Raw genomic sequence first — 24147 nt, forward strand, 5'->3', positions numbered from 1 at the left:
AGGTATGTATTAAAGATAGGATGTTTGTAAGTAGGATGCAGTGTCCAAAGCAACTGTGACATTTTGATCTCAAGGGCTTTAAAAACAGGAAGCACCACATAAAGGGCTGCAGAAAAGCCACAGGACTAGTAACTTTAAAAGTCATCAATATTATTTGGGATGTATAAGTTCAGCTGCTGCCATGTCACAGTAAATAATTTTCTGGCAAAGGCAGAATTTTTTCAAAGCCCAGGAATCTGCTGGCAGATAACAGGCAGCCACAGCCCGTGTTATCTGAGAGTGCATGCTTTAGCTTTAGCAGCTGGAGGGGCTGAGCTTCACATCCCCTGCTTGGATCTCACAGAGCTGTGATGTGAACTAGTTTGTTCAGTGATTCCTAAAATGCAAGCCAGTGTGAAAAATGAAATTATATTAGTCAAGGAAATACTGTGGGGAGCAAAGGAGGGTTTCACAGGCTGGGTGAGTGGCTGGGCCATGCTGTCATCGCCAGCCTCACAGATTGACCCCAGGCTGTGTGTGACAGCTATTTGGGTTGTGCTTTTATCACCCCAGCCCCTCCAGACCCTCACTGCACAGCAGCTCTCCCTCTTCTGTACTATTTTTTCCTACCAGACTGTAAGGCCACCCTTTTGATGGCATGTCCCAGCCCTCCGACCTTCAGCTGCAAACAGGCACACAGGCGCTTTTCATTCCCAAAAGCTGGCACATGCAGCTCCCTTCCTTTCCTGCTCCTCAAGTAGCTCTTCCCTTAGGGCCTTCTGACTCCAGCTCTTCCTTCAAGTCCATGCAGGCTTTGGTTCAAATTCTGAGGATGGTTTTTAGGCTGTGCCTCAAAACTCCTGCAGGGCAGAGCTGTAGGACAGTGGTGTGTCCAAGGAGAGGTGGCTGCCCTTGGAAGTGGCAAATCCAAGGGTGACACAAAGGTGCCTTCTGTTGCCAGTCTTGATCAAAGCAGTGCTTCGAATTCTTGCTCAGATGGCTACTCCAAAAGGCAAAAATGCTCTGTTTCTAAATAATTCCAGGCACTTTTGGAGAAAAGGGTAATTAAGGTTTCTAAGTTTAAAAAACAAAAGATTTTTTGGTAACCTTTGTGCCTCGAAGCACAGTGACACCTTGGATTTACTGCTGAGATTTCAAAACTGCTATTTTAATATATTTTGGTAAATACACATAAAATATGAAAATTCAACATCAAAGAATATTCATCAAATGCAGTTCTCATTTACATTACAGACTTAAGAGAATTCAGAATAATTTTAGTAACTGGGACATCAATGATGCTACAACTGAATAAATATAGGACAAAGAATCTGGAAGTACATTATTTTAATTTACTTCTTTACACATCATAATGAAAAGAAGTAATCAAAACAATACAATATAGCTTTTCTGTAAATTTTTCTCTTAAATGTTTTTATGCCTGTATAGGTATCTAAACAAATGGCCTATATATTCTTGTTATATCACAGAATTAATACAGAACCATCAATGACTTCCAGCTTAGGCTTTTATATTTCACCTCTGTTATTGCCATGGCATTTCCACAGCATGCTGCAATGCCAGGAATCTCTCCTTTTAGCTCACCCTTTTTCTCTCTGTGTATTCAAGCGTTCGTGTTATTTGCTTTGACAAAATACATCATTCTGTTCCCAGAAAGTCTTGAAGATTACATTCTTCCCTGAGTAGAGAGTTATTTCACAAAATATCCTACTACTTTTTTTGAAGCAACAAACCTCTGTTTTTTCTTTCTATAGGAATTTTGGTTTTCCACTTTTTTGAGAGTTTTGGTACACAAGATATGTGTATAAGGGCTGTGCTTATGCAGTGGTGCAGTGGATCATCAACAAGTGCTTGCTGTAGTGTCCTCTTAAAACATCTGATGCATGTGTGCACCATACCCAGCATACCGAGGGATGTCTTGGATGATAAATACAAATTTTTCCACAAGAAACACATTATAGAGCGTTTAAAAATATTAAGGAAAGTGTATCCACAAAATTTTGCCTGATAAATGGAAACAGGAAGATATTTATCAAGTGAGTTTCACAGCATTTCACTTTATATATTAAAATAAGAGTATAGGAACATGAGTGCTGAAGGGAAAAGCTCTAAGCACAGGCTCGGACTCAAGGCTATGTGGGTTATTAATTCAGAGTAATGCACAGAGCAGGTCCATCCTCCAGAGCTGGCCCCACCTGGATGGGGTGTGCCTGGCTCTTGATCATAGCAGTCTTGTGTTCCCTCCTGCATTTTGCCAGCTTAAGCCATACCTGGTCTGAAAGGCAAGTGATGTTGATGCAAGAAGAAAAAGGCAGCAAAGCTGGAGAGCCAAAACCATAAAGCTGCCCACCTCACCTTATCTCAGAGATCACTGCCCTTGGGGCAGTGGCTCAACCAGCTGCAAACCATGGCAGTTTACAGCCTGGCACAGAAAGGAGGTGCAGACCAGGTCTGGGTGCAGCAGTACTGCTGGCTTCAGCCTACCTCCCAGTGTGGGCAGCTTTGGTGTGGGAACCTGTTGGAGCTGGGCTGTGGAGCACTAAATGGAACAAAACTTTCCATTTAAATTTGCCTTTGTTAATGAGTCACCGCCCACAGCTCCTGCTGCTTTTACTTTCCTGCAGGAATGTGTTTTCATGGTTTTAACTGTGCTTGAATCAATCACAGGAGCATGGAACGATCAGGGTTGGAAGGGATCTCTGCTCCTCCAAACCCCTGCTAAAGCAGGTTCACCCACAGCAAGTTGCACAGGACCATGTCCAGATGGGTTTTGAATATCTCCAGAGCAAGAGTCCACAGCCTCTCTGGGCAGTCCATTCCAGTACTGTCATCCTCAAAGGACAGAAGTTTTTTCTCATTCTCAGATGGAACTTCCTGCTTTTCAATCTGTGCCTCTTGCCCCTTGTGCTGTTGCTGAGCACTGTGAAGAGCCTGTCCCGATGTAATTGTATCATCTGGTGGCGAGTGGTCATGCAAACATTGAAGTGGTAGAAATGTATTCCTTCAGCTGGCTGTGTTGAGTAGTATTGCTCTACATTTAATTGTCAGAGACCGTTACTGGGTCTCTGTTGGGTTAAATTCAACTGTATATGCCACCTCCAGTTTCTCTGAACAGTTTTACATGTGGGATGTGAACATACCATAGGAAGACACATGTCAAAACACTAATGTTAACTAATTAACTCACACAGAGGGTTTGGCTTTCTGTACAGTGATAATTCAGCAGCTGCTTTTGTCCCAGCCAGAGCAGATATTTTAAAATTAATATCCTCTGTACATTTTTTTTTAATTGGGATTTATTCTCAGATTTTGGGCAAGCACAGGACAGAAACCCATGGCATACATACAAAGCAAGACACCACATTCTTTAGTATTGCATTTAATATATCCTACTACAAGCTTTGGGGATGAATAAAGACAAATTATTTTGGGGTGAGACAACTTAGCAAGTGGCACACAGAATCCGTAACTTCTGTAGAGAGTTAATGTGCCCTTCTGCAAAGGATTCAGAAAATTGTCATCACCTGCAGGATGCATGTGTGAGAAGAGGTGGAACCAATCTCTATGTCATCCGTATCCTGCTTATTCTTGCTATAGACATTCTGCGAGCTTTGTCATGAGCTCAGCCATGTCCTGCTGCCACCATGGGCAGCAAAGCCAAATCCCATTCAAATAAAGTGCAACCATTTATCTGTTTTACACTATTTCCAACTATAGTGAAATACCAAAACAATTTGCACATATTTTGGTTGACAGAGAATATGCAGGGCTTTCACCTCCTCCCATCTAGATCTGTCACCAGGTCTGTATTTGTCGCTCAGTTTGGAAGCAGCCAAAGAATCTGAAAACCACAGGGTAGTGTTGTCGGATATTTGCAAGAGTATTGCTCAGCAAATCATATTCCACACTTCCCTGAAAATTCAGACTTGAAGAAGCAATTACCCCCAGCAATTACAGGCTTGAAGCTCAGTTGCAATGAGGATCAGGTGTAGAAGCTTGGAAGCAGCTTGATCTATAGGAGAACCACTTGGGTAGCTGTGTCATAGCTTGGTGCTGGGGTGAGGTGTCACCTTCCCTGATGTCTGCTTCTCCCCTTGCAGGAGAGTACTGCGAGGTGAACGCGCGCTCCGGCCGCTGTGCTCCGGGGGTGTGTAAGAACGGAGGAACCTGCGTGAACCTGCTCATCGGGGGCTTCAAGTGCGAGTGCCCCCCAGGCGAGTACGAGCGGCCCTACTGTGAGATGACCACCAGGAGCTTCCCCCCACAGTCCTTCATCACCTTCAAGGGGCTGCGGCAGCGCTTCCACTTCACCGTCTCCCTCATGTAAGTCCCAGCGGGGAAGGGTTCTGTGGCTGATGGCTTCTCGGTCCAGCTTGGGATTGTCACGTACCGATACCCACCAAAGACCTACCCCTGAAGGTCGCTGCAGGGATTTCTGACAGTGACTCCTGTGAGCAGGGCATAGGCATGTTATTTGAAAGCATTTGATTTTCTGCCCTGCTGTGGATGTTTCTGAGTTGCTGACTCATGACCTTCCCTGTTGTAACACAGGCTGGTGGAGCGGGGAGAAGGGATACCAGGACCATTCTGGCCACCCATCACTAGCCTTCAGCCACAGAAGTGCTGGGGTGAAAGCTGGGTCTTTTACTAGCTGGGCCTTTGGCTTCCTGACCTTCAGCCCAGCTTCAGAACCAATCCATTTGTGTTCCTTGTTTGGGAGCACTCTTCCCATCTCCTGTTTCCCCACCTGTGAAGGACCTGGGCATGTCAGGCATGGCTGAGCACAATCTGGTCCTTCTCAGATTCTTGCTTTCCAGTAGTCCCCAGCCCTGGGCTTGGGACAACCCCAACTGATCCAGCTCCTCACTTAGCTCCTTCTGGCCTTCACACCCAGGTCCTGCTTCTGGTCCCATCCCAGCTCCCAGGCACTAGTCTTATCCCCATCCCATCTGCCCCAACATCCACATGTTGGGCAGTCTTCTTCTGGGCTCTCACTTTTCCCCTGGGGGTGCTCAGGTATGCAAGGAGGAGCAATGATAGAGGCCACAGTCATGGGCAAGAGCTCTCCCTCACTGGGAAAAACCCCTCTTCTGGAGAAGACTTCTTGGGTCAGGCATAGGGCTTGCTTGGTGTGGAGCCAGAGCTCCAGGTGCACAGAGGCCTCTTCTCTGGCGAGGGGGTGGGTTTGCAGCTTTCCCATGGTTTAGCTGGTCAGGATTGACTTTTAGTTTCCCTCACAGCTGACTGACTAAACAACACGAAATGTGTTACTCCTGACCCCAAAGAGCAGAGCTGGGGATTTTTTGATGGGTACCACAGCAGCTGCAAGGGCAGACCTGTGTGTGTATCTGCCCAGAAAAAGTGCTCAGGGAGGTCACACAGGCTTCAGGCTTACGTCTCCTCCAGCACCCAGCCATTACCTGGTGTTTCACATCTGTCAGGAGCCAGGTCACTGTTTTGCAGCATGTTTTTCAGTGCTGTCCTTTAGCATAGTTTACATTCCTGCGCTAAGATCCCAGAGAGACACCTCATGTAATGCTTCTGTTAATAGAAGTAAGTAGTGCCCCATTCTTGTAAATGTTTAAGGCCAGGCTGGATGGGACTTGGAGCAACCTGGTCTAGTGGCAGGTGTCCCTGCCCATGCAGGGGATTGGAACTAGATGGTCTCTATGGTCCCTTCCAACCCAAACCATTCTATCATTTTATGATTTCTACCATTTTATCTTTCATTTGCCTTAATCCTAAAGTCAAAATTTTATGGAATCTTGAAATTTTGGTTAAATCAGAAAGCACAGACATGGTTGCACACAAGCCAAGGCAAGGGAGAGCTGTGCCTGTGAAGATTGTTTTAAAGCATCAGGTCTAAGTACACAGAAAAACCAAGGAGCAAAAGGCTCTGTTGGATTTGTCAGACCCACAGTGAGAACAAACAAAGGCGCAGCCTGGGCTGGCTGCCAGCATGAATTGCCTGCACTACCCTTGACTTGTCCCCTCAGCCATGAGGTGTCATTTTTCAGGCTTTTGGAAAGAGAGCTTTGACGTTTAGGGTGCTTCAAGTTAAAATTACTCAAATGCCCTGTGTAGGGGTTATTGAGAAATAGCAAAGTACTGTACAAGGGTAGTCCTTACACCAGGGTTTCTTCACCATCTTTAGAACCACGATGGCTTATTTAGTCATGAGCTAAACACTACTTACTCCACTCAGTGTGATTATAAGAATTCTAGGCCATTATGAGGTTCATCCCCCACTGTCTGGAATAGCAACACATTTAGCTTTTCATACCTCAAGTTCACTTTTATTTACACTAGCTATTTCTTTGGCTTTTATTATCCTTCAGTGGAGGAGGAAAACATTATGTGAGGATCAGCAAGAATTAGCTGAATTAGTTTAACTGCTAATGTGGATGATTTACCATTATGCATTTTGTGATTTGGGAGCATTTGTAAAATCCCAGGCTGTCCAACTTCCCTTGGCCTCAAGTGACTCATGACCCACTCCTAGCAAATAGCAGAATATTTGCATTGTCCAATCTCATAACTAAATTTTTTTTTAAAAGTATTTAGGTTACTGACCATGCATGTCTTTCTGCACCCAATATTATGTATCTTCCTTGCTTAATTCCAACACTTACTACTCCTTCACTCCAAGAGACACTGTTAGTGGAGAGGTTTTCTCATTATTTATGCAAAATTCTGTAAGAAAAAGAATCTTTTTTTTCCTGTGTCATGAAATGAAACATATCCCTTCTATTAAAAAATAGCATTTTTCCCCCGGGTGGTGGGTGACAACCAGACAAGTTCAAAAGCAGTAGTGCTTTGAACAATGAGTATAATATAAAAGTTGCTTTTGACTTGTGGCAAAGAATGGAACTGAGCACAGATAAAGAAATATACAAAATGGCTTAATAATGTAATAGTTTAATAAATAATGGTTTCATACTTAAAATTACCATAGGAAATTCTAAGAATATGAGAAAATATATTCAAAAAGAACTAAGCTTCCTGTTATTGCTGCCAGAATAAATCTTCCTGCCCACTGAAGAGGTACCACTAGTATTATTCCCTTTTCCTTTGCTCATATATATTCTGGACAGATGCAATCAAAATATTTGGATGAAGTTGTTATCCATGAAAAAATACTCTTGGGAAGTGTTTTACAAGAATTGTGTTCCTTTGGATGAAATGTTTGATGGTGAAAACTGAAAACTAAATCCATGTTTTGATAATATTGATATATTTCAATGGTGTTGTTGTAATTAATTTAGTTTGCTTTTTACTTGTATAGTATTATATTATGATAAACAAAACTAGAAATAAATATGTACATCAAAACTGATTAAAAGTAATCAAAACATAAGTATTTTTATGGACTATAATGCATATTCTTTGAAATTTGAATTTTACACGAAATATCAAATTTGTGACTTCTGTTTTTTGAACGAGAACAATTCATTATCCTTCAAAAACATTAAAAAATATATGAATAAAATTTCCCATTTCCATGTAGCTCAAATTTGAAAAGCCTCTACTCAGTGTGATCCACAACATACATATGTCTGACAAACAACTTTTAGTAAAAATTATTCTTTGTCTTTGAAACTTTTTCTTTCAAATACCAACCCTGGTATTCTAAAGTACTGCTTCGTTCCCATTCTCTGAAATGCAGGTTTTGCTGCATCACGTGAGAGTCTTGCTATTAGACATGATATGACAGGCACAAGAGTCACTTCTTGTGTCTGTGGAAGACAGATTTCATTAGCCGTGTTCAGTATTTCATTCATTTATAGGAAAAGTGGGTTAATTTAAATCAGGCATATTTCCTGAAGTTCAAGATACAAAATCAGTCTAAATTGCCATTGGGAAACGCAAGAAATTCCCATGGTTTCTGTCTTTTTCTCTATCTAATATTAATATTTGTAAAAATGTTTATGTAAAGTGCAATTTCTTTTTTTTTTTTTTTGCATTTCTGAGTAGATGAAAGTTATGTGCACTCTCCAGACATAAGAGAATTCAACTAAAAAATATAAAATACTCACAACAAGCAGAAATTTGAAAAAATGGTCTGTGCCAAAAAAAAAAAAGGGCTTTTTTAAAAGTGGGGTTGCCCCTTTTTCTGCAAGAAAGGTACATCCCATATTAGTAGCACAAGAAAAATAAAACCCAAATGCACCTGGGTTGTTGGTGCTGATCTAGTGAAATCATTTCAGTGTTTATTTTCCTTCTTCCAATTGATTGACCTGTTGATTGACTAACTCTGATTTCCACATGGCATTATTAAAGTAACTCATATCTTTCTTTCCCCTTACCTCCCGATCAGGCTTTTTAAATCAGTTGATGACTGTCCTAGGACACTGTAGCATTTAGACAGCAAGCAGGCAGCAAGGATCCCCCCTTTGAAGTGAAAATGCTTTCTAGCTGTCAGACTGTTTGCAGAGTGTAGCAAGTGATACTGTTTGGTGAGTGTCAGATACTCCTGTTGCATCTTGTGTCTGCCTAATTTTAGCACTCAAGAGGGTCAGCAGATCTCTGCAGGGTAGATTTCTGTAATTTCCATCTGCTTGACTGTGAAAGAGTAGATTTATCCTGTGGCTGCCTCCTCAGTCTTACAATTTTTTGTCTGAAGATTGACTCAAAGGCTTGTTTATTTGCTAAACACAATGCCTTCTTTCTTCTGGGTGATTTGACCATCAGTCTTTAATCCATAAGCTGTTAAGCACAAACTAACTCCATGTCTCTGTGTTCTAGGTTTGCAACCAGGGAGAGGAACGCTCTCCTCCTCTACAATGGGCGTTTCAATGAGAAGCATGACTTCATTGCCTTGGAGATCATTGAGGAGCAGATCCAGCTCACCTTCTCTGCAGGTGAGCTTTCACTTGAGTCAAGCGTTCTCAGGAGATCCTCTCAAGCCATTTGGAAATGCACTTCAGTGATTTTATATGGCTGTTTGCTGCCTCATTAATTTACTGGCTGACATCGCACAGTAAACAACTGATGCCGGGTGTACTCCAGATTGTAGCGGTTTGTGGTGATTACACTCACTGTCGTAGGCAGGAGTTTGTCAACATATCAGTTATAAAAGCCAGAGTTTATCACCACTAGAAAAGATTGGCACTAGCCTGAATGTTGGCCTCCAAGCCAATGTTTGCTTAAATTTAAATGAGACTTCATTTTATCATACTGTGATAAATGTTGTGTGTTTATGCATTTTTACACTACACCATCAGAGGAACGTAGGTGCATAAATGTTATCTTAAAAATCTATGCAAGCCAAAGGAAAAGCTAGCAGAATTAAAAATGGCCTGCCATTCATTAGGGATAGGGGAGAAGCAGTGCTGTCTCTAGAATGCATTTCTGCCCTGGAGAAGCACCTCCTCTTAGAAGAAGCCATAAAAAACAACAAATTTAGGCGAACTGCATGCTCATTGCTACAGTGGGCCAGGAAACCACAAGTGGCAGCTTTGGCTGCTTTCTGCACTAGGACTAAGCCAGTGTCTTTGGTGCTTGTAGGAGAAGAGAGAGGGGAGGGCTGACAAGCAAAGTTCAGGCAGGACATATGCCCAGAAGCAGATCTGTGCTTTCAGTGGCAAGGCTTTGGTGACTTAATGAAATCTCAGTAGTGTAGATGAACTCTGGTTGTCACAGGTTTAAGGTATTTTTCTACTGAGACTAAAACAAATATCTGGAAAGGGCTGTTGTTCTGAAAGTCAAGTGGAGTTATGTGTAGGTCAAGTGAGATGTTTGTGCCTCTGTATTGGGCACATAATTCAGGAAATAATCCTGCTGTTTCCCATTATCTGTATTCAGGATAGACATATGGGCTCCAGTCAACTCCTGTTTTATTTTTGTGGAAAGTGAGACTTTGCAAGCAGTAAAGCCATAGAAGCAGAAGCACAGCCCACATTGGTGCTGCATACTCATCACCAGTGATGGCTGCTGCCCTCAGACCCCATGGTAAATCTTGTGTGACCTCATTGATTCACCAGCAATGCTGAGTGCACATGTGGGCCCTTTGGGTTGAAGATATCCGGTTACATTTCCCCTTTATTACCTCAAAGTTGTCCAAATTAGATTTTAAGGCAGGTTTCTGAATGGATTAGTGTAAGGAAATAACATGCTGCAGAGAGATGTGCTTTCTTCTGTAGCTCTGCTTCACCTGTCTAAACTTGAATCAAATTGCTTGGAAGGGTACCCTGAGGATGAATGGGAAAAAAATAAATTCTGCTTGCACTTATATGCATTTAAATGTGAAGGAACTCCTTTAAGATACATGAAACTAAATTTAGATTTGCACTGCTGCACCTGAGAGCAGGTCTGGTCCTGCATATTACAAATGGTATTTTCTTTGGAAGAAGAATGGTTTATGTTTTATAGTTTTAAGTGGCTTTTAACGAACAGTACAAGTTTTGGACACCTGATCTCACTGTGTTACGTGTCACAACAACTTCTTTACAGAAAGCAGCGCAAAAGGATTGCAGAACAGTGATCTTCCTTTTGCAGACTCTTGATAGCTGAATAAAAACCCAATTATTTGTATAGATTTTATCACTAAATGATAAAAAACATCACAGCAAGATGTCACACATGCTAAGCTGAAATATGTATTGTTTAAATAACAGAAATATATGGGATGGGAGTTAAAGGATAGTAGGGGACACAAGAATAATACTTGACTTAGGTCAAATACTTGACTTAGGTTAATACTTGACACAAGAATAATACTTGACTTAGGTTGCAAATACAGAGTTGAAAGTACATTTTAAGCTCAACAATACTATGAGCTTTGTTAGTTTCAGGGGGAGTTATTTTTCCTGTGGTTTATTATGTCAAGCTGTCAAAAAAAAAAAAAAAAAGAAAAAAAAAAAGCAAGCAATCTTTTTCTGTGTGCCAGGCCTATTATGTACTTTCAACATGAATGTTTATTTTGCTGCTACCTCGAAACAGATATGCCTGGTTACTGAGCTGAGTCTGCTGACTCTGTCCTGGCTTAAAAGCTTCAGCTTTCCAATTGCAATGGCAAAGTCTTGCTTTCAAATTTAAACACTGAAAGGCTGCCAATAATTTCATTAATCACTGGTACAATTTCACTGAGCCCAATGTTACCATGGGTTTTATACTAGAGTACTTTTGGACTTCACTTTCTCAGCTCTAACAGGGAGTAGCTTCCCTTCCCTCACAAAATATCCCATCACAATACTCATCACACTAAAAAAACTTCAAAGGGTGCTTTTGACAAAAATGCAGAAAAATTCACGTACCTTTCTCCCTCAGTTGATCACTTCAGCAATAGCTACCCAATGCATCTGCTACCACACTTTGCAGAAGCATGATAAAAAACAACATAATTCACCCAAACATGCCAGAAGCTGGTTTTTGTGCACCAGAATAACTCCATGAAACTGGGGATATTTATTGTCTTGCAGGACAAGCCCAAATTTCTCCCTGATGAAGCAAGGTGGCTGCATCCTATGCCCAATGCGAGTTTCTCTGTGTTTCTTGCAGTGGTGGTGACTCATTTTTCCTTTCTGCCTGTTTCTGCAGGGGAGACAACCACTACAGTGGCACCGTTCATTGTGGGAGGGGTCAGCGACGGGCAGTGGCACTCGGTTCAGGTGCAGTACTACAATAAGGTAAGGCTAATTGTGTTGGTGATAACCCTCCTATTTATACAGCAGCAGAGGCATGGGTCATCTAGCTCTGACCTGACATATGCAGGTGACCTGAATTTTATTTGTTTCACCAAGCACATTGGTACAGCTCTGCACAAATGGTACTGGTCTTGCTTACCTTGCCTGGGACAAAAATTCTCTCATAGGACTTTGGAGTTTTGACCCAGGAAGGAAAAATTAAATGTAGTACGTTTTTTTTAAGAAGTACTCCTAGGGATACCTTAAAGTACGTGGAACAATTTTCATTTTCAGTTTTTAAAGCTGTTCCAAGTGTCAGTGTATCTAAACCAACTGATTCACTTGTATCTTGTTAAAAAATTGTGCTATGCAGCAGCCTTCAATGTAATAACTACCAACCATTACTGTAGAATTTTCAGAAACAAAGAAAATTCTTTCCTTTAGCTGTCTTTTCTTGTCAAATGACGAGTTTAGCTAGCACTATCTTCTCTGGTTTGGAAAATATGATTATTAAAAGGTTCACAGCTTTCAGTAATAAAGTGCTGTCTTACTAAGTAATTTTTTGTCTACTATATAAAAAGATACACAAGAAAAATGCAAAAGTTGTCACTGCATGCAGTCCATGGCACTCAGAGGTGGACTCTGCGGTCCCTGTCCCTCAGCTGCCCCCTTGGTCACTGCCACTTGGTCACAGGGTCAGTCTGACTAAACTAAAAGGATTGCAGGCTCTCTGTGCAGAGCAGCTATTTAATGATGAACCAGAAAGCAGGCTTTTAGAGTGTACAGTGTCACTATTTACAGGTAGATGTCAAAGATCTTCTATAAACCATAACAAAAATGAAAGAGTTCATTTAGTGATTAAGAAGCATTGCTTTTAAGTCTGACATGATAGCATTTTGGGGGATCACATAAGGAAATATGTGTCTGTTAAAAAGGAAACAGGATACTGGTGTAGGAAGCTGAATGGAAGATGGAGGATTAATATGATCAGCAAGATTTTTATTTCCCAATGTTGTGTCCTTTCATCACAATTTGTGTGGCAGTTTGAATGGGAGGATTAAAATTTTATTTTGACTCCTAGATAGGATCTCCTAGCCTAAGGATATTTTATCAAGGTAATAAAAAAACTTTCTATTAGTATTTTATATTTTAAAAAAAACCTTAAAACTTAATTAAGTTTTGTGCTTAATATACATAATATACTCTCTGCTATCTGGAGCCCGGAGAAATAGAACTGAAACTTGATGTGTTGCTATGCACACATCTGTGGACACTGTGAAGCTCTTCTGCTGTTTCCACATGTGCATATTTGTTAGAGGATTACTCTAACAGAGTGAACAACACTTGCTGAGGCAGTGGAGGGACACTCCAGCTTTCAAGCTCCTGAGCACAGCTGCAGGGAAAGCCACTGGACCAGATCACTGAAGTGCCAATGAGCCGATAAGGGGCTCGAGCAGCAGAGGAACGCTCTTTAAAAGGCAAAGAGATCTGACACAGATGTTAAAAATAAACCCCCTCCTCATTTTCAGGGCTTGCTGTGGTTCAAGCAGACTGGTAGGTGAGCCATGTTAGCAGCTGGTGTTTTCTCGTTGTTAACACGTGTCCTGTCATCATTTTCTTCTTCTGCCCCAGTTTTCTGAAGTGAAATGAGCCAGTCTCCACTGAACAGGACAAAATTCAGGACAGAGAGGGAGAGCAGAGGGAAACCCCAGGAAACACTGCTGACTTCACTGCCTTTGCCACTTGTGTGACATGAAAGTGATGAAAAGCAGGGTCACTTTGTGGAGAGCTGCACTGTGCCCTTTGCTGTCCATGTGAGAGACTGAGGTCATCACCTTCCCCTCAGCAGCATTTATTGCAGGATGGTTAAATTTGGGCTGCAGGGGGGAGATCACAACATTGAGTAAATGGCACAAGTAGGATATGCTCACCAGTATGTATTCAGCATGCTCTCAGGAGTTCCCAGCATATCTGAGAATTGCACGTCGCACCAGCTCCAGCAGTGGAAGAGGAAGTGGAAGAGGGAGTGGGTGCTGCAGGGCAGTGACAGCTGGAGGCAGCTCTGCAGCCCTACCTGCCAGGCTGCCCCCACACTCTGCCCAGGGTTAAGCCTTCACCTCAGCTGGTATTTGTTTGTACAGCAGTTTCTTAGCTACTTCATATTTTAACAAAGCTGGAAGCAAAGTTCCTGTGAGGAGGCTGAAAAGACAGGGACAATTTAGGGATTTGAGTTGTGCCAAGATGAATGGGATGCTGTGTCTAAACTTGACACAGTTGAGATGTTTGAATAACAGAGTACCAAAACTCAAGAGTTTCCTTAAATTATGCACGCATACTAGTTTGCAGGTACTGCATCCTTTCACTCTTTCCAAAATTCTACTGCAGTGTCAGTTCATCATCCTAAGGCTACATAGCGCCTTTGTTCTGCTCGGGCACTGCATAACCTTTCTGAGCATGCAGAGCTCCCCTGAGCTGTCTCCCTCCTCCCTGTCTCTGGCTCATGTTTGATCCTCACCTTCAGGCCCTTCTAGACTCTCCTCCCTCCTGTCTGCCTCTGTCTTTTCCTGGCAGCAAGGCCACAGGGACTACCTCCACCAGCATCCCTTTGGTGCTCCTCCCCCCTTTTTCCATTCTGCTGTTTGCCTGGGGAGCTTCTGGTCTTTGCTCCTTTTTAGACATCTCTTACCAGTGTTGTCCGTGGGAAACACATAATCATCATCACAGATATCCATAGAGATCCAATTTATTGATTTGTCTTTCTTGCATTAAAAACTTCAGCAGCAGCTGTTTTCTTAATAGACACATCCTGGTGATGTGCAAAGTCACCCTGCACAAAGTCAGTTTGCTAATAACCATAATGAAATGAGAAGCAATTGTAGAAGTGACTCCTGTAAACTATTTTCTGTAGTTAGCTCAGAAGTGATGTGCTTGGTAATATTTATCTTTAGTGTTGTTGAAAAATGATGGTTTAGTATTAACTACATATCATGAAGGTCCCCTGCCACTTGGGGCCAAACACTGGAGCCTCATCAGTAAAAGGTAAGTCCAGAGCTGGCTTTGCTCCACTGTGTTTGCAGAAAGGCATCAAACCAGTTCTCTGTCAGTTCAAGTATTCAAATACTTGCTTTCTTACCAATCCTGCTATGTGCCAGCACTGTAAAACATTGCAGTAAGGAAACAGATTGTATCAGAGGAAGGGAAGCAATGGCATTTCATTTACTGTGTAGTGATGGAAATGGATGCTCCCTACATTGGAGGAAACCAGCTGGTTTCAGAAGTGCCTGAGGGAAGCACATGGAACTTGTTCTAAGTGTTGGCTCTGTATTGAATTTCTGGAAGGGAAGACACCAAGGGGGAGGAATTAGAAGTCATAAGACAGCAGAAGTGAACTAGGAGTAGTTTTTAACCATTATCTAGTTTCAGTTACATATTAGAAGTTTTTCAGCTTCCCAGTAGCAAGGTATCAGTTTACCTGTTACTTGCCATTATAGATGTTTGCTGACAGTGGGGGAAGACAGGGAGGAAGGCCACTTACTAACTCTGATAGCTCAAACACATTATTTAGTGGGGTCCTGATCTTGCAGCCATTAAAATCAATGGGAGGTATTGAATTAAAGGTAACCTGTGGTGACCTGCTTTCTCAAGAGGTATATATTGATAAGAAATTTAGAAGAAATGGAATTTTTAAAATTATTTTGTAAGGAAAGATGGAAGGAGGGGAAAGATTTCAGCCTGGTAAATAAAATAGATTAAAAAATAGTAGAAACAGCCTGCTGCTTGTCCACAGGACAGCTGGTGTAAGGGGCAGCAGCAGTGTCAGCTGCCCTATTTGCCTCAGTACTATACTTCCTCTCCAGGTGACGAGAATATAGTCACTCTCTGCTGGAATTTGGTCCTCATCCTTTGGCTCTCCTGAGCCTGCCAGCATGAGTGACAGTGACCAGGTTTAGCTGTGCTGATACTTGTTTGGAATAGGAGCAAACCCAAACTTGTTTGGTGGTGATGATGCTCAGTAGCAATGGCATTATATGGACTGTCTGGCATTCATTGCACATACAGGATCATGTATGATTGTAGGTAGTACTTGGAACAGCAGATTTTACTGAAGCCAGTAGTGAGTGGTGTTTTTAATTAAGTGCAAAGTTCAACCCACTCTCCCAAACTCCTGATAGAAACCCAGTTTTGTTCAGCATTTGAGATATACCATCAAACTTATGTTAATGTTTTACCTGACTCATTACCTCAGGGTAGAATTCATCATTTGGCACAACATGAAAATATTTTGAGTATGGACATGTTCCTTTAATTATAGAGGGCATGTACGTGTATATTTGTATTTATATGCTCTGTATATTATGTGTTACTTATACATATATGACATCCAAGTTGCTTAAGCATGTTACTGTTCTGTAGGCAGAAGGTCCTTCTGCATCACTTTAAGGGAGCACAGGATAATTGTACCTCAATGACAGAAAACCTGAGAAAAGCATACAGAAACAAGCTCTCAGTGAGTGTCTGATGTGCAGTGCAGTAATTCTGGGGGATAGGATGAACAAAGCCCTGAATGACTCACTGGATGACTCACAAATGTAACAACTTCTGTGTGCTGTTAGGCAGTGCCTGTGGTGGGATCCACTTCCATGGTCAGAAGGTGTAAAATGGTGGATGCCTAGGAGAATGTCTCCACTGTACTGGTCTCTTGAGCCTACAATCTCCTAGGATGAGCTATTCAGGACAAATATTACTCTTTTTCCATAACTGGGAAGAAGTTTCTTCTCGTACCTGACAATCAATAGTAAGCTGCTGTTCTTTCTCTCCCTCCTTGAATGTCTTTGATTGAGACGTGCCATGGTTTTTGTTTCAGATGCTTGGCTGTCTTGGGAGTAGCCCACCCCTTCAGAGTGATTACAGTTAGTAGGGACCTGCTGATTCTCATCCCTGTGTGCTTCCCACCCGGCAGAACCCAGACCTGCACTTAGCCTGAAGACAACTGCCAGAGAAAACAGGCAAATTCTTCAGTTAGAGATAAACTTGAAAGAAGTGAGGGCTGCTTAGGGTTGATCTTTGGTGTGTTGTGAATTCAAAGAACAGGAGGTGCATTGCTCTCAATTAGACTCACATATGAATTAAAAAGTTTCCTGCCTGTGGTAAGTGATGGTTTCTCTTGAGTTAACTGGCCTTCATCTGGGGCAAGCTGCAGCTTGAATATCACCAAAGACTGAGTTAATACTGTAGAGATTTAGCTCTCAGCCCACTCATGCACTAGAATTTGCCAGTACCTTTCCATCTCATGGAGGTTTTATCCCTCATCCACTGGCTGAAAGTGCCAGAACACCCTGTGTTTCAGAGCCAAGTCCCACACTGTATTTTATTTTCCATACCTGGGGTGGGTACAGCAGCTCTCCCCTTGTTCTTGCTCAGCAGGTGAGTGGGTGGGCAGGAAGGCAGCTCTGTCTCTCACCTGAGGGCTCCTCGGCCAAAGCTGATCCTGAAGGGTTATTTTACCATGCCCCTACAGCTGTGCTGTAGCACCACAGAGCTTATTTTTTGAAGTCTACATCCACAAATCCTCCATACTATGGATCACTAGTAGTGCCCACAGAATGGCTGTTGATGCCGGGGTAGCCTCTAGGCAAAACCCACCACCTCCATATCTGGGACACCTCAGTGAGCCCCATTTGTTCATGCCATCTGAGTGGTGGCTCTCCAGCACTGTTGGACAGAGCTTGTGTGCCTTGCTGTAATCCAGATGAAGCTGTGGGCAGCTGAGGGTCTTGAGGGTGGTGTGGATTTGGGACTGCTGCCAGCTCAGGTAGACTTGGGATGAAGCTGTTCACAACAGAGAAACAGATCCTGTCTGCACTTGCTCAGGACTTAAGATAAAGTGGAAGGAAGGGCAGGGTCACGGAGGAAAAGTCAGGAAGAAAAAAAGCAATTCCAGGCCAGGTCAGGGTTTCATATGATGCTGTTCCTGCAGCCAGTCAGGCAATATGGTAGTCAGAAAGAGGAATGTCATATGGAAGTTCTGTGAATATAGGTGTCCAAAGAGGTGTAATTTAAGAGCATACCTGAAGATAGTATCTGTCAATGCTCTTAATGTTAAAACAAAAAGCATCTACTGGTCTGTTCCGAGTTACTCACCTTCGCTCCATGTACAGTCTTCATCTCCTTGTGCAGTTTTTGTCATGCCCAAGTGTACTGGGTTTGGCTGGGGTAAAGTTAACTTTCTTCACTGTAGCTAATATGGGCTGTGTTTTGTGTTTGTGCTGAATGCAGTGTTGGTAATGCAGGGACATTTGAGTTGCTGCTGGGCAGGGCTTACACAAAGTCAAGGACATTTGTACTCCTCACACTGCCTCACCAGTGAGGAGGCTGGTGGTGCACAAGGAGCTGGGAGGGGACAGCCAAGACAGCCGACCAGAGGGGTAGCCCATGCCATATGATTGAAGGGAAGAAGGAAAGGGAGGATGTTCACAGTGATGACATTTGTCTTCCCAAGTCACTATGTGACAGAGCCCTGCTTTCCTGAGGATGACTGAACACTTTCCTGCCCATGGGAAGTGGTGAATGAATTCCTTCTTTTGCTTTGCATGTATGCACAGTCTTTGCTGTTCAACTGTCTTTATCTCAACCCACAAATTTTCTCACTTTTACCCTTCTGATTCTCTCAACCACCCTTTTGTGGGGAAAGAGTAAGCAGCTGTGTGGGGCTTAGCAGATAAAAGACTTTCTATAATTCCTCTATAAGGAGGAAAGACCTTGACATAAAAATTACAATGTTTACCTGGCAAGCTTGGATATGTAAAGGGAAGGTTACTGGGTTTGGGGTTTTCTGAGTTTCTGCGTTTCTGAGGAGCTAAGGATGCATTGCCCCATTTTCTAAATGAAGCAGAAAAATCAACCAGTTGCAAAGTACAGTCCTGTACAACCCCTGTATTTCTTATACTCGTGCACACATTATGTCTGCCCCTTGTTGAATTATCTTCAGGATTATCTTTACAGCAAATCTCTAACATTCATCACTGCCTTTGTTTTACTAGAGCCTCTGTTTTGATCCTGGGAGCTCATGTCACAACTGCCTAACAGTGACCAGAGGCAGAGCACTGCTGAACAACTTGAGGATGTATATGCAAAACTTTTCTTTTAAAAACTCAGATCCACCTCTGTTCGCCCACCGATGAGCCAGCTGAAACCAAGTTTCATGCAGCTACCTGTCACCAAGGGGTGGGTGACACAGTCATACCCCAAAAATCAAGATCTACAGGGCTGTGTGTTGTTGTAGTCATGGGCAACTGAAGCTTGGTGGCCACTTGCAATCCCCTAGCATGGGCAGGCAGGAAGTGCATTTTAATCCAAGGGCATAAACACAAGTGGCACGGGCAGTCTCAGGCAGTGGGAGTGGTGCAGGTCTGTTTTGGGGGGGTTAATGTAGCAATTTGTTTTGAATAGGGTGAGATGACTGCAGCAACCTCTGAGAGTCTGCTGCAGAGACAAGGACAGACCCTGCTGCCTCTGGCACACGTACGCCTTCACGAGATGCCTTTGGAGCTGACAGATAGGTTATCTTGTTTCCTTCTGAAAACACAGACCTTCTCTGCTGATGGCAAATTTGCCTGTTATGGAAATAATATTCTGTATCCAGGACTGACAATTGATTTTGCCACTTTGCCTTGAAAAAAAAAAAAAGGCCAAGTGCCTTTCACTACAACATTGTAGTGAAACTCAGACTGTGAAAATTGTGCCAAAAGACAAGGATGGCACTGGTTACTGCTTTTTTTTCCTGTAAAGGGAACCGATCCTTGTTAGATTGGGTTCTCAGCACTCTGTTGCCCCAGGACCAACAGGCAGCATCATGCAGGAGCTCAGCATAGGCTTCCCTGTGCCACCCCACTCCCACCTCGTGTGAGCATTCCAGCACAAACACCTTGTTTGCTCAGCTCTTGGTTTCCCTGCTGAGCCTGCCAAGGAGGCTGCCAGCACTGTGGGTGATTTATGAGGCAGGCACATGCCTGCAGCTGAATAGGGATTGCCAGCTCCTTGGAGAAAAGCCACATAGCTGCCACCAGCAAGGCATAACTTTAGTCACTGGACCCTGGGTGAAAGACACTGCCTTCACAGTATCCAAGACACCACCCAGTATCATTTACTTCTGAATCTGAATGGTCAGGAAAAGTGGTTGGCGATTAAATTCTTAGATAGGTATTTGGTACTGCCCATTGTGCTGGGGAGCACTTCTCACACCAGAGCAGGATTGCCCAGCTGAGTGCTGAGTTTTGTAACTTGGCTGGAAAAGAGAGACACCAACAGAAGTCAAATAACTGGAAAAACAATTAGCAATAATGTTTGGGTATGACTTATGCAAATGTCTATCACTGGTGACATCGGAGCAGATTTAATTGTGATCTGAGGGAGAATTTTTGAAGTTAATCCTCTTGGTGGCTTCCAGACTAATTTGTTAAGGGATTGAGGGAGATTTTCTAAATAAACAATGCAGTTGTTGAAGATTATGGTAATGCCACTGTTGATCAGATGTGGCACTGCCAGAGTTTGGATTTTGCTGGCTCAGATTGACATGCTGTGTTTACAGCATTTGTGATTGACACAGACCTGCTCCAGCATTGCTTGGCATTGTCTGATAAAGAAAAATGCAGAACAGTAATTGCCATGTCAAGCAAACCATGGAGGTGGAGAGGTACTGGAAATACTGAAAATGTTATTCAATTAGGAGCACCCTACTTCTCTGAGCACATTTTTCCAGAAGGAAATATAAATTTTGTGGCATTTCAAAACCTAAATTAATAATATTTCTAAGAAATGCCAATATATCTTTAAATGGCTCTCCTAAGTGTGCAAGGCAGAAAGCGCATTACAATGTAGTGCTCCCTCTTAAAAGAAACCACGTATTCTTGCTTTAGATTTAACCATATTTCTTCCAATTTTATCATTTCCTTATCACCCATCTCATTGTGAATTGTTTAATAGCAGAATGTAAGGCAGGGTCTAGAGGTCAGTGGTGTTACAGCAAGGAGAAGGTGGTGGATGGTGCTAAGTTCCAGCAGTGTGGATGGTACACCTCACCAGATCATCAATTTGTGCTGGATGCCTTTCCTTCTACGGTATTTTCATGGGATCAAAAGTTCTGCCATGGCTTATGCACAGGGAAGCTTGCAGGACACCAAAACCACAGGGAGCATAACCACAGTCAATTCATTAGCTCAAGTTTTTGAGGACTTAGCTATACTTACCCATGTAACTGGGGGGCCTGTTCTTCACAGAGAAAGGGTTTCTTCACAGGGTTTCTTTAGCTTTACAAGAAAAAAAACATTTCAAGTGTAAAAGTCACTTTCTTTTCTAGCCACAACCAAAATTTTTAAGCAGGATCCTGAGAGACATTCATGTTTAGTTTACTTCTCAGCTCAGAGGGTAAGGAAATTTGACTGGGATACCAAGGTGGTTAGCTAGAAGCAGGTTATGACAGTTTTTTCACAACTTTCTTACAAGAACAGAAGTTGCTGTATCAGCAGATTTTTGTCCTTTTTGGTGGGTAGGCTTGTATACTGGTGAAAGATGTGGTAGGTAGTGCTGGAGGCTCATGTACAATATGAGAGTATGAGGAATCTGTAGCTATGCATTTGTATTACTTATCTGTACTATGTGTTTTGGGTGCTATTGGCCATTTTAAAAAAACCTAGCAATTAAAATTGCGAACAGCTAGAGGAAGGAAAGAAATTAGATTTTTCATTTCTGAATGCATTCTGCATTTTGCATTTAAAGTTCAGAATGTTGTTCTAGTCAAACACATAAAATATATTCTTCATGTCTGAATGCAAAAGATGTCATTTCCCACATGCTCAGAACTCAGTTTTTAAAATGCCATGAGAAAAGGTAATCTCAGAAAAAATAGTTCCTTTTATGAGTCATTTCCTGGTTTTCTGGCTCACAATTCATACACTCACATCCTTGCTGAGGTCAAACTCATCCTCTTCCACCTAAATCCAGAGAATCATCAGTGAAAGTCCTCCTCTAGGTAAGACCATAGATTTGCTATATAGAAACTGAACCTTGACAGATTTTGATCAGCGTTAATATACCCACAGTTCTGCCCACAGTTCTGATGTTCTTGCTGTCCCCTGAAATCTTTAAATCAAGTCAGTATTTCCCTTTCTAAAGGAACAGTTTTGCTTGGGTGCAAGTGATGTTATTGAGCAAGACTCACTGGGTTATGTTCTGTGGTTGTATAAAGCAAAAGATTGATTACATGAGAACTTGAGTTCCATAGATTCAAAAAATGTGACAGAATCCTGTGAAAACCTGTCTTGAGTTCCAGCCTGCAGTATTACAGGTGAAAAGCTTAGAGAGAACAGAATTGTTGCTGCACATTTGCCCTGTTCTTACACACTTCCACAGCATCTACCACTCCCTCAGTGGGACTTTGGCCTGGCCTATGGCAACCATTTACATTCCTAACATCTCCTGAAAAGCACTGGAGGGCTGCCTGGCTAATATTTACTTTTTCTTGCTCTGGCTGGCTGTGGAGCCCTTGCAGGTGTTAGTAGGTGTAAAGGGATGGGGGGTGGGTAGCTGATCTGCCCTTGTGGAACAAAGATATGTGAGCCTGGCCTTTAAAAGTCCCTCCCTGCAATTCCACCGATTTTTATTCATGTGGGTTTCAATTAGTAATTGTTTTTGTTGGTGTTTTGTTTGCTTTTTTTTTTTCTGGTGGAGGGTAAGTGTGAAGTGATTGATATCTGGGAAAGGAAATCAGGATTTGGCTGTGGAGCGACATTCCATTGTCTTGACACAAAATAACAAATAACTCACCTCTAAATCTGTGTCTCGGGAAATTAAAGTGTAAAGCAGTGAAAGTCATGTGGAGGTCATTGAGATGTAAAGTGTGACCTGTTCCCCAGCACTGAGTAGCTCAGCTCTCAGTGACAGCTTTGAGAAATATCTGCGACTGGGGAAGGGAGGGAAAGCGTGTACCCAGTGCCTGGCTTTTTATCTCCCCTGCCTGCTTTTTGGAACTGTTGCTCTCCCAGAATTTGCAAACACTACCTGAAAAACACTGGTCGTTGTGGTGGTGATTTTATATGCAAAAACAAACAGTAACTTTTCAGAAAACATCTACACAGTAAGGGACAATGTCTTGGCAAACCCAACCAGAGTCCCTCCTCTTCTGGAAGCCTCATCTTTAGCAAGGCTGTTCAGTACTTACTCTTCTCACATCACCCAGGTTTTAAAGGCTTGTGTGCCCATCTAGGGTGCGCACCCCACATCTGAACTGGGTGTCAGCTGTGTGGCTTTTCCTCCTGTCTGGGGCTCTCAGGTCATCCTGGGGAACCTTGATGCTCTTGAGCCCAGTTTGCTCAAGCCATCTGGCACCTCTGCACTGCAAAAATCTGAAGACGTTTACTGGCACATCACAAAATGGTGATTTTTGGCTCCTCCTGAAGGCTAAGGAGATGAAAGGGACCTCCATGAGACCTGGCACAATCTGAATGGTCCTTGGCTCACCCTAAGGCCCTGAGCACAGTGCTTGAAGGTTGTGCTCTGCAGCCCAGCCTGGCAAGGCCTTGCTCAAAGCCAGCAGAGTCATTGGAATGGCACCTCAGGAATTTGGTGCGAGTTCTTTGAAGTGCACTGTTATCACAATTAAATCATGTAGTATATTACAGTAACTCACTGATTTGCAGTAACTTTTCAGGTATTTTGTATCTGTCTGTGTAGTGAGAGGAAGAAGCACTTTGCAGTTACCTGGCCTTGCAGAAGTCTCTGTGTGCCAGGAGACCTTCACAAAGATCCAGCCATGGGGGCAGGAAGCAAGCCCATAGAAAAATCTGGGATTCCTGGATTTTATAGGCCAAAATGTGACTCCATTACACACACAGTTTGCTTGGCAAGGTGTCACCAGAGATTTGTCCAGGAAGGGGTTAGTTGCTGTGCATAAGTGTCACAGGTATTTCTTGGACTCTGAGAGCAGCCACATTGACATCCTGGATGCAAAAATATGTCATATAACTTACAAGATTTATATAAAGTCAAAAATATCTGAGAATGGTTCTTGGGCAGGTAGATAGGGACAAATGGCAAAGGGGGAAGGATATGCTGAACTGGAAGAGGACAGCAGGGGAGGGAGAAAAAGGGGGCTCTTCTAGCATCAAAGGATGTGTTCTTCTTTCCCAGTTCTCCAGTGGTACTGGAAAACATCCTTGTTGGTGGAAAGAGAGTGAGACAGCAAAATAGGCAGAAAAAGGGTTCAGAGGGCAGGAAAGGTCAGGGAGAAGGGACATCAGCCACAGGGGCAGATCAGCGTGAGGAAAGGGCTGCAGAGAAAGGACAAGGGCACCCACAGCAGCAGAGCACCCTGGTGAGTGCTGTCTCCCACAGGGAGAATGTTGTCTTGAGGAGTGAGAGAATGGTCTCTTGACAGCCAAAACAGGTCTGTCTTGCTGTGTCACTGATTCAGCATCAAAGAGCTGAGAAGCATCTGGTAATACACATTTGAGGATAAAATTTCCATTTG

At 42.8% G+C, this 24147-nt stretch overlaps 1 protein-coding gene across 4 annotated transcripts in view; it reads left to right on the plus strand.

Annotated features, from left to right (window-relative positions):
• The window catches only part of CELSR1 (cadherin EGF LAG seven-pass G-type receptor 1), a 163221-nt gene that overhangs the window by 84535 nt on the left and 54539 nt on the right, over positions 1-24147 (plus strand). For all 4 annotated transcript variants that reach the window (XM_053978461.1, XM_053978463.1, XM_053978462.1 and 1 more), the window contains exons 3-5: positions 4101-4323; positions 8746-8861; positions 11539-11627. In XM_053978461.1, coding sequence (XP_053834436.1) covers positions 4101-4323; positions 8746-8861; positions 11539-11627 — 428 coding nt within the window. The remainder of the gene's footprint in view (positions 1-4100; positions 4324-8745; positions 8862-11538; positions 11628-24147) is intronic.

Source organism: Vidua macroura, chromosome 5 (assembly GCF_024509145.1).
Source record: "Vidua macroura isolate BioBank_ID:100142 chromosome 5, ASM2450914v1, whole genome shotgun sequence".
In the NCBI taxonomy this organism is placed as follows: Eukaryota; Metazoa; Chordata; class Aves; order Passeriformes; family Viduidae; genus Vidua; species Vidua macroura.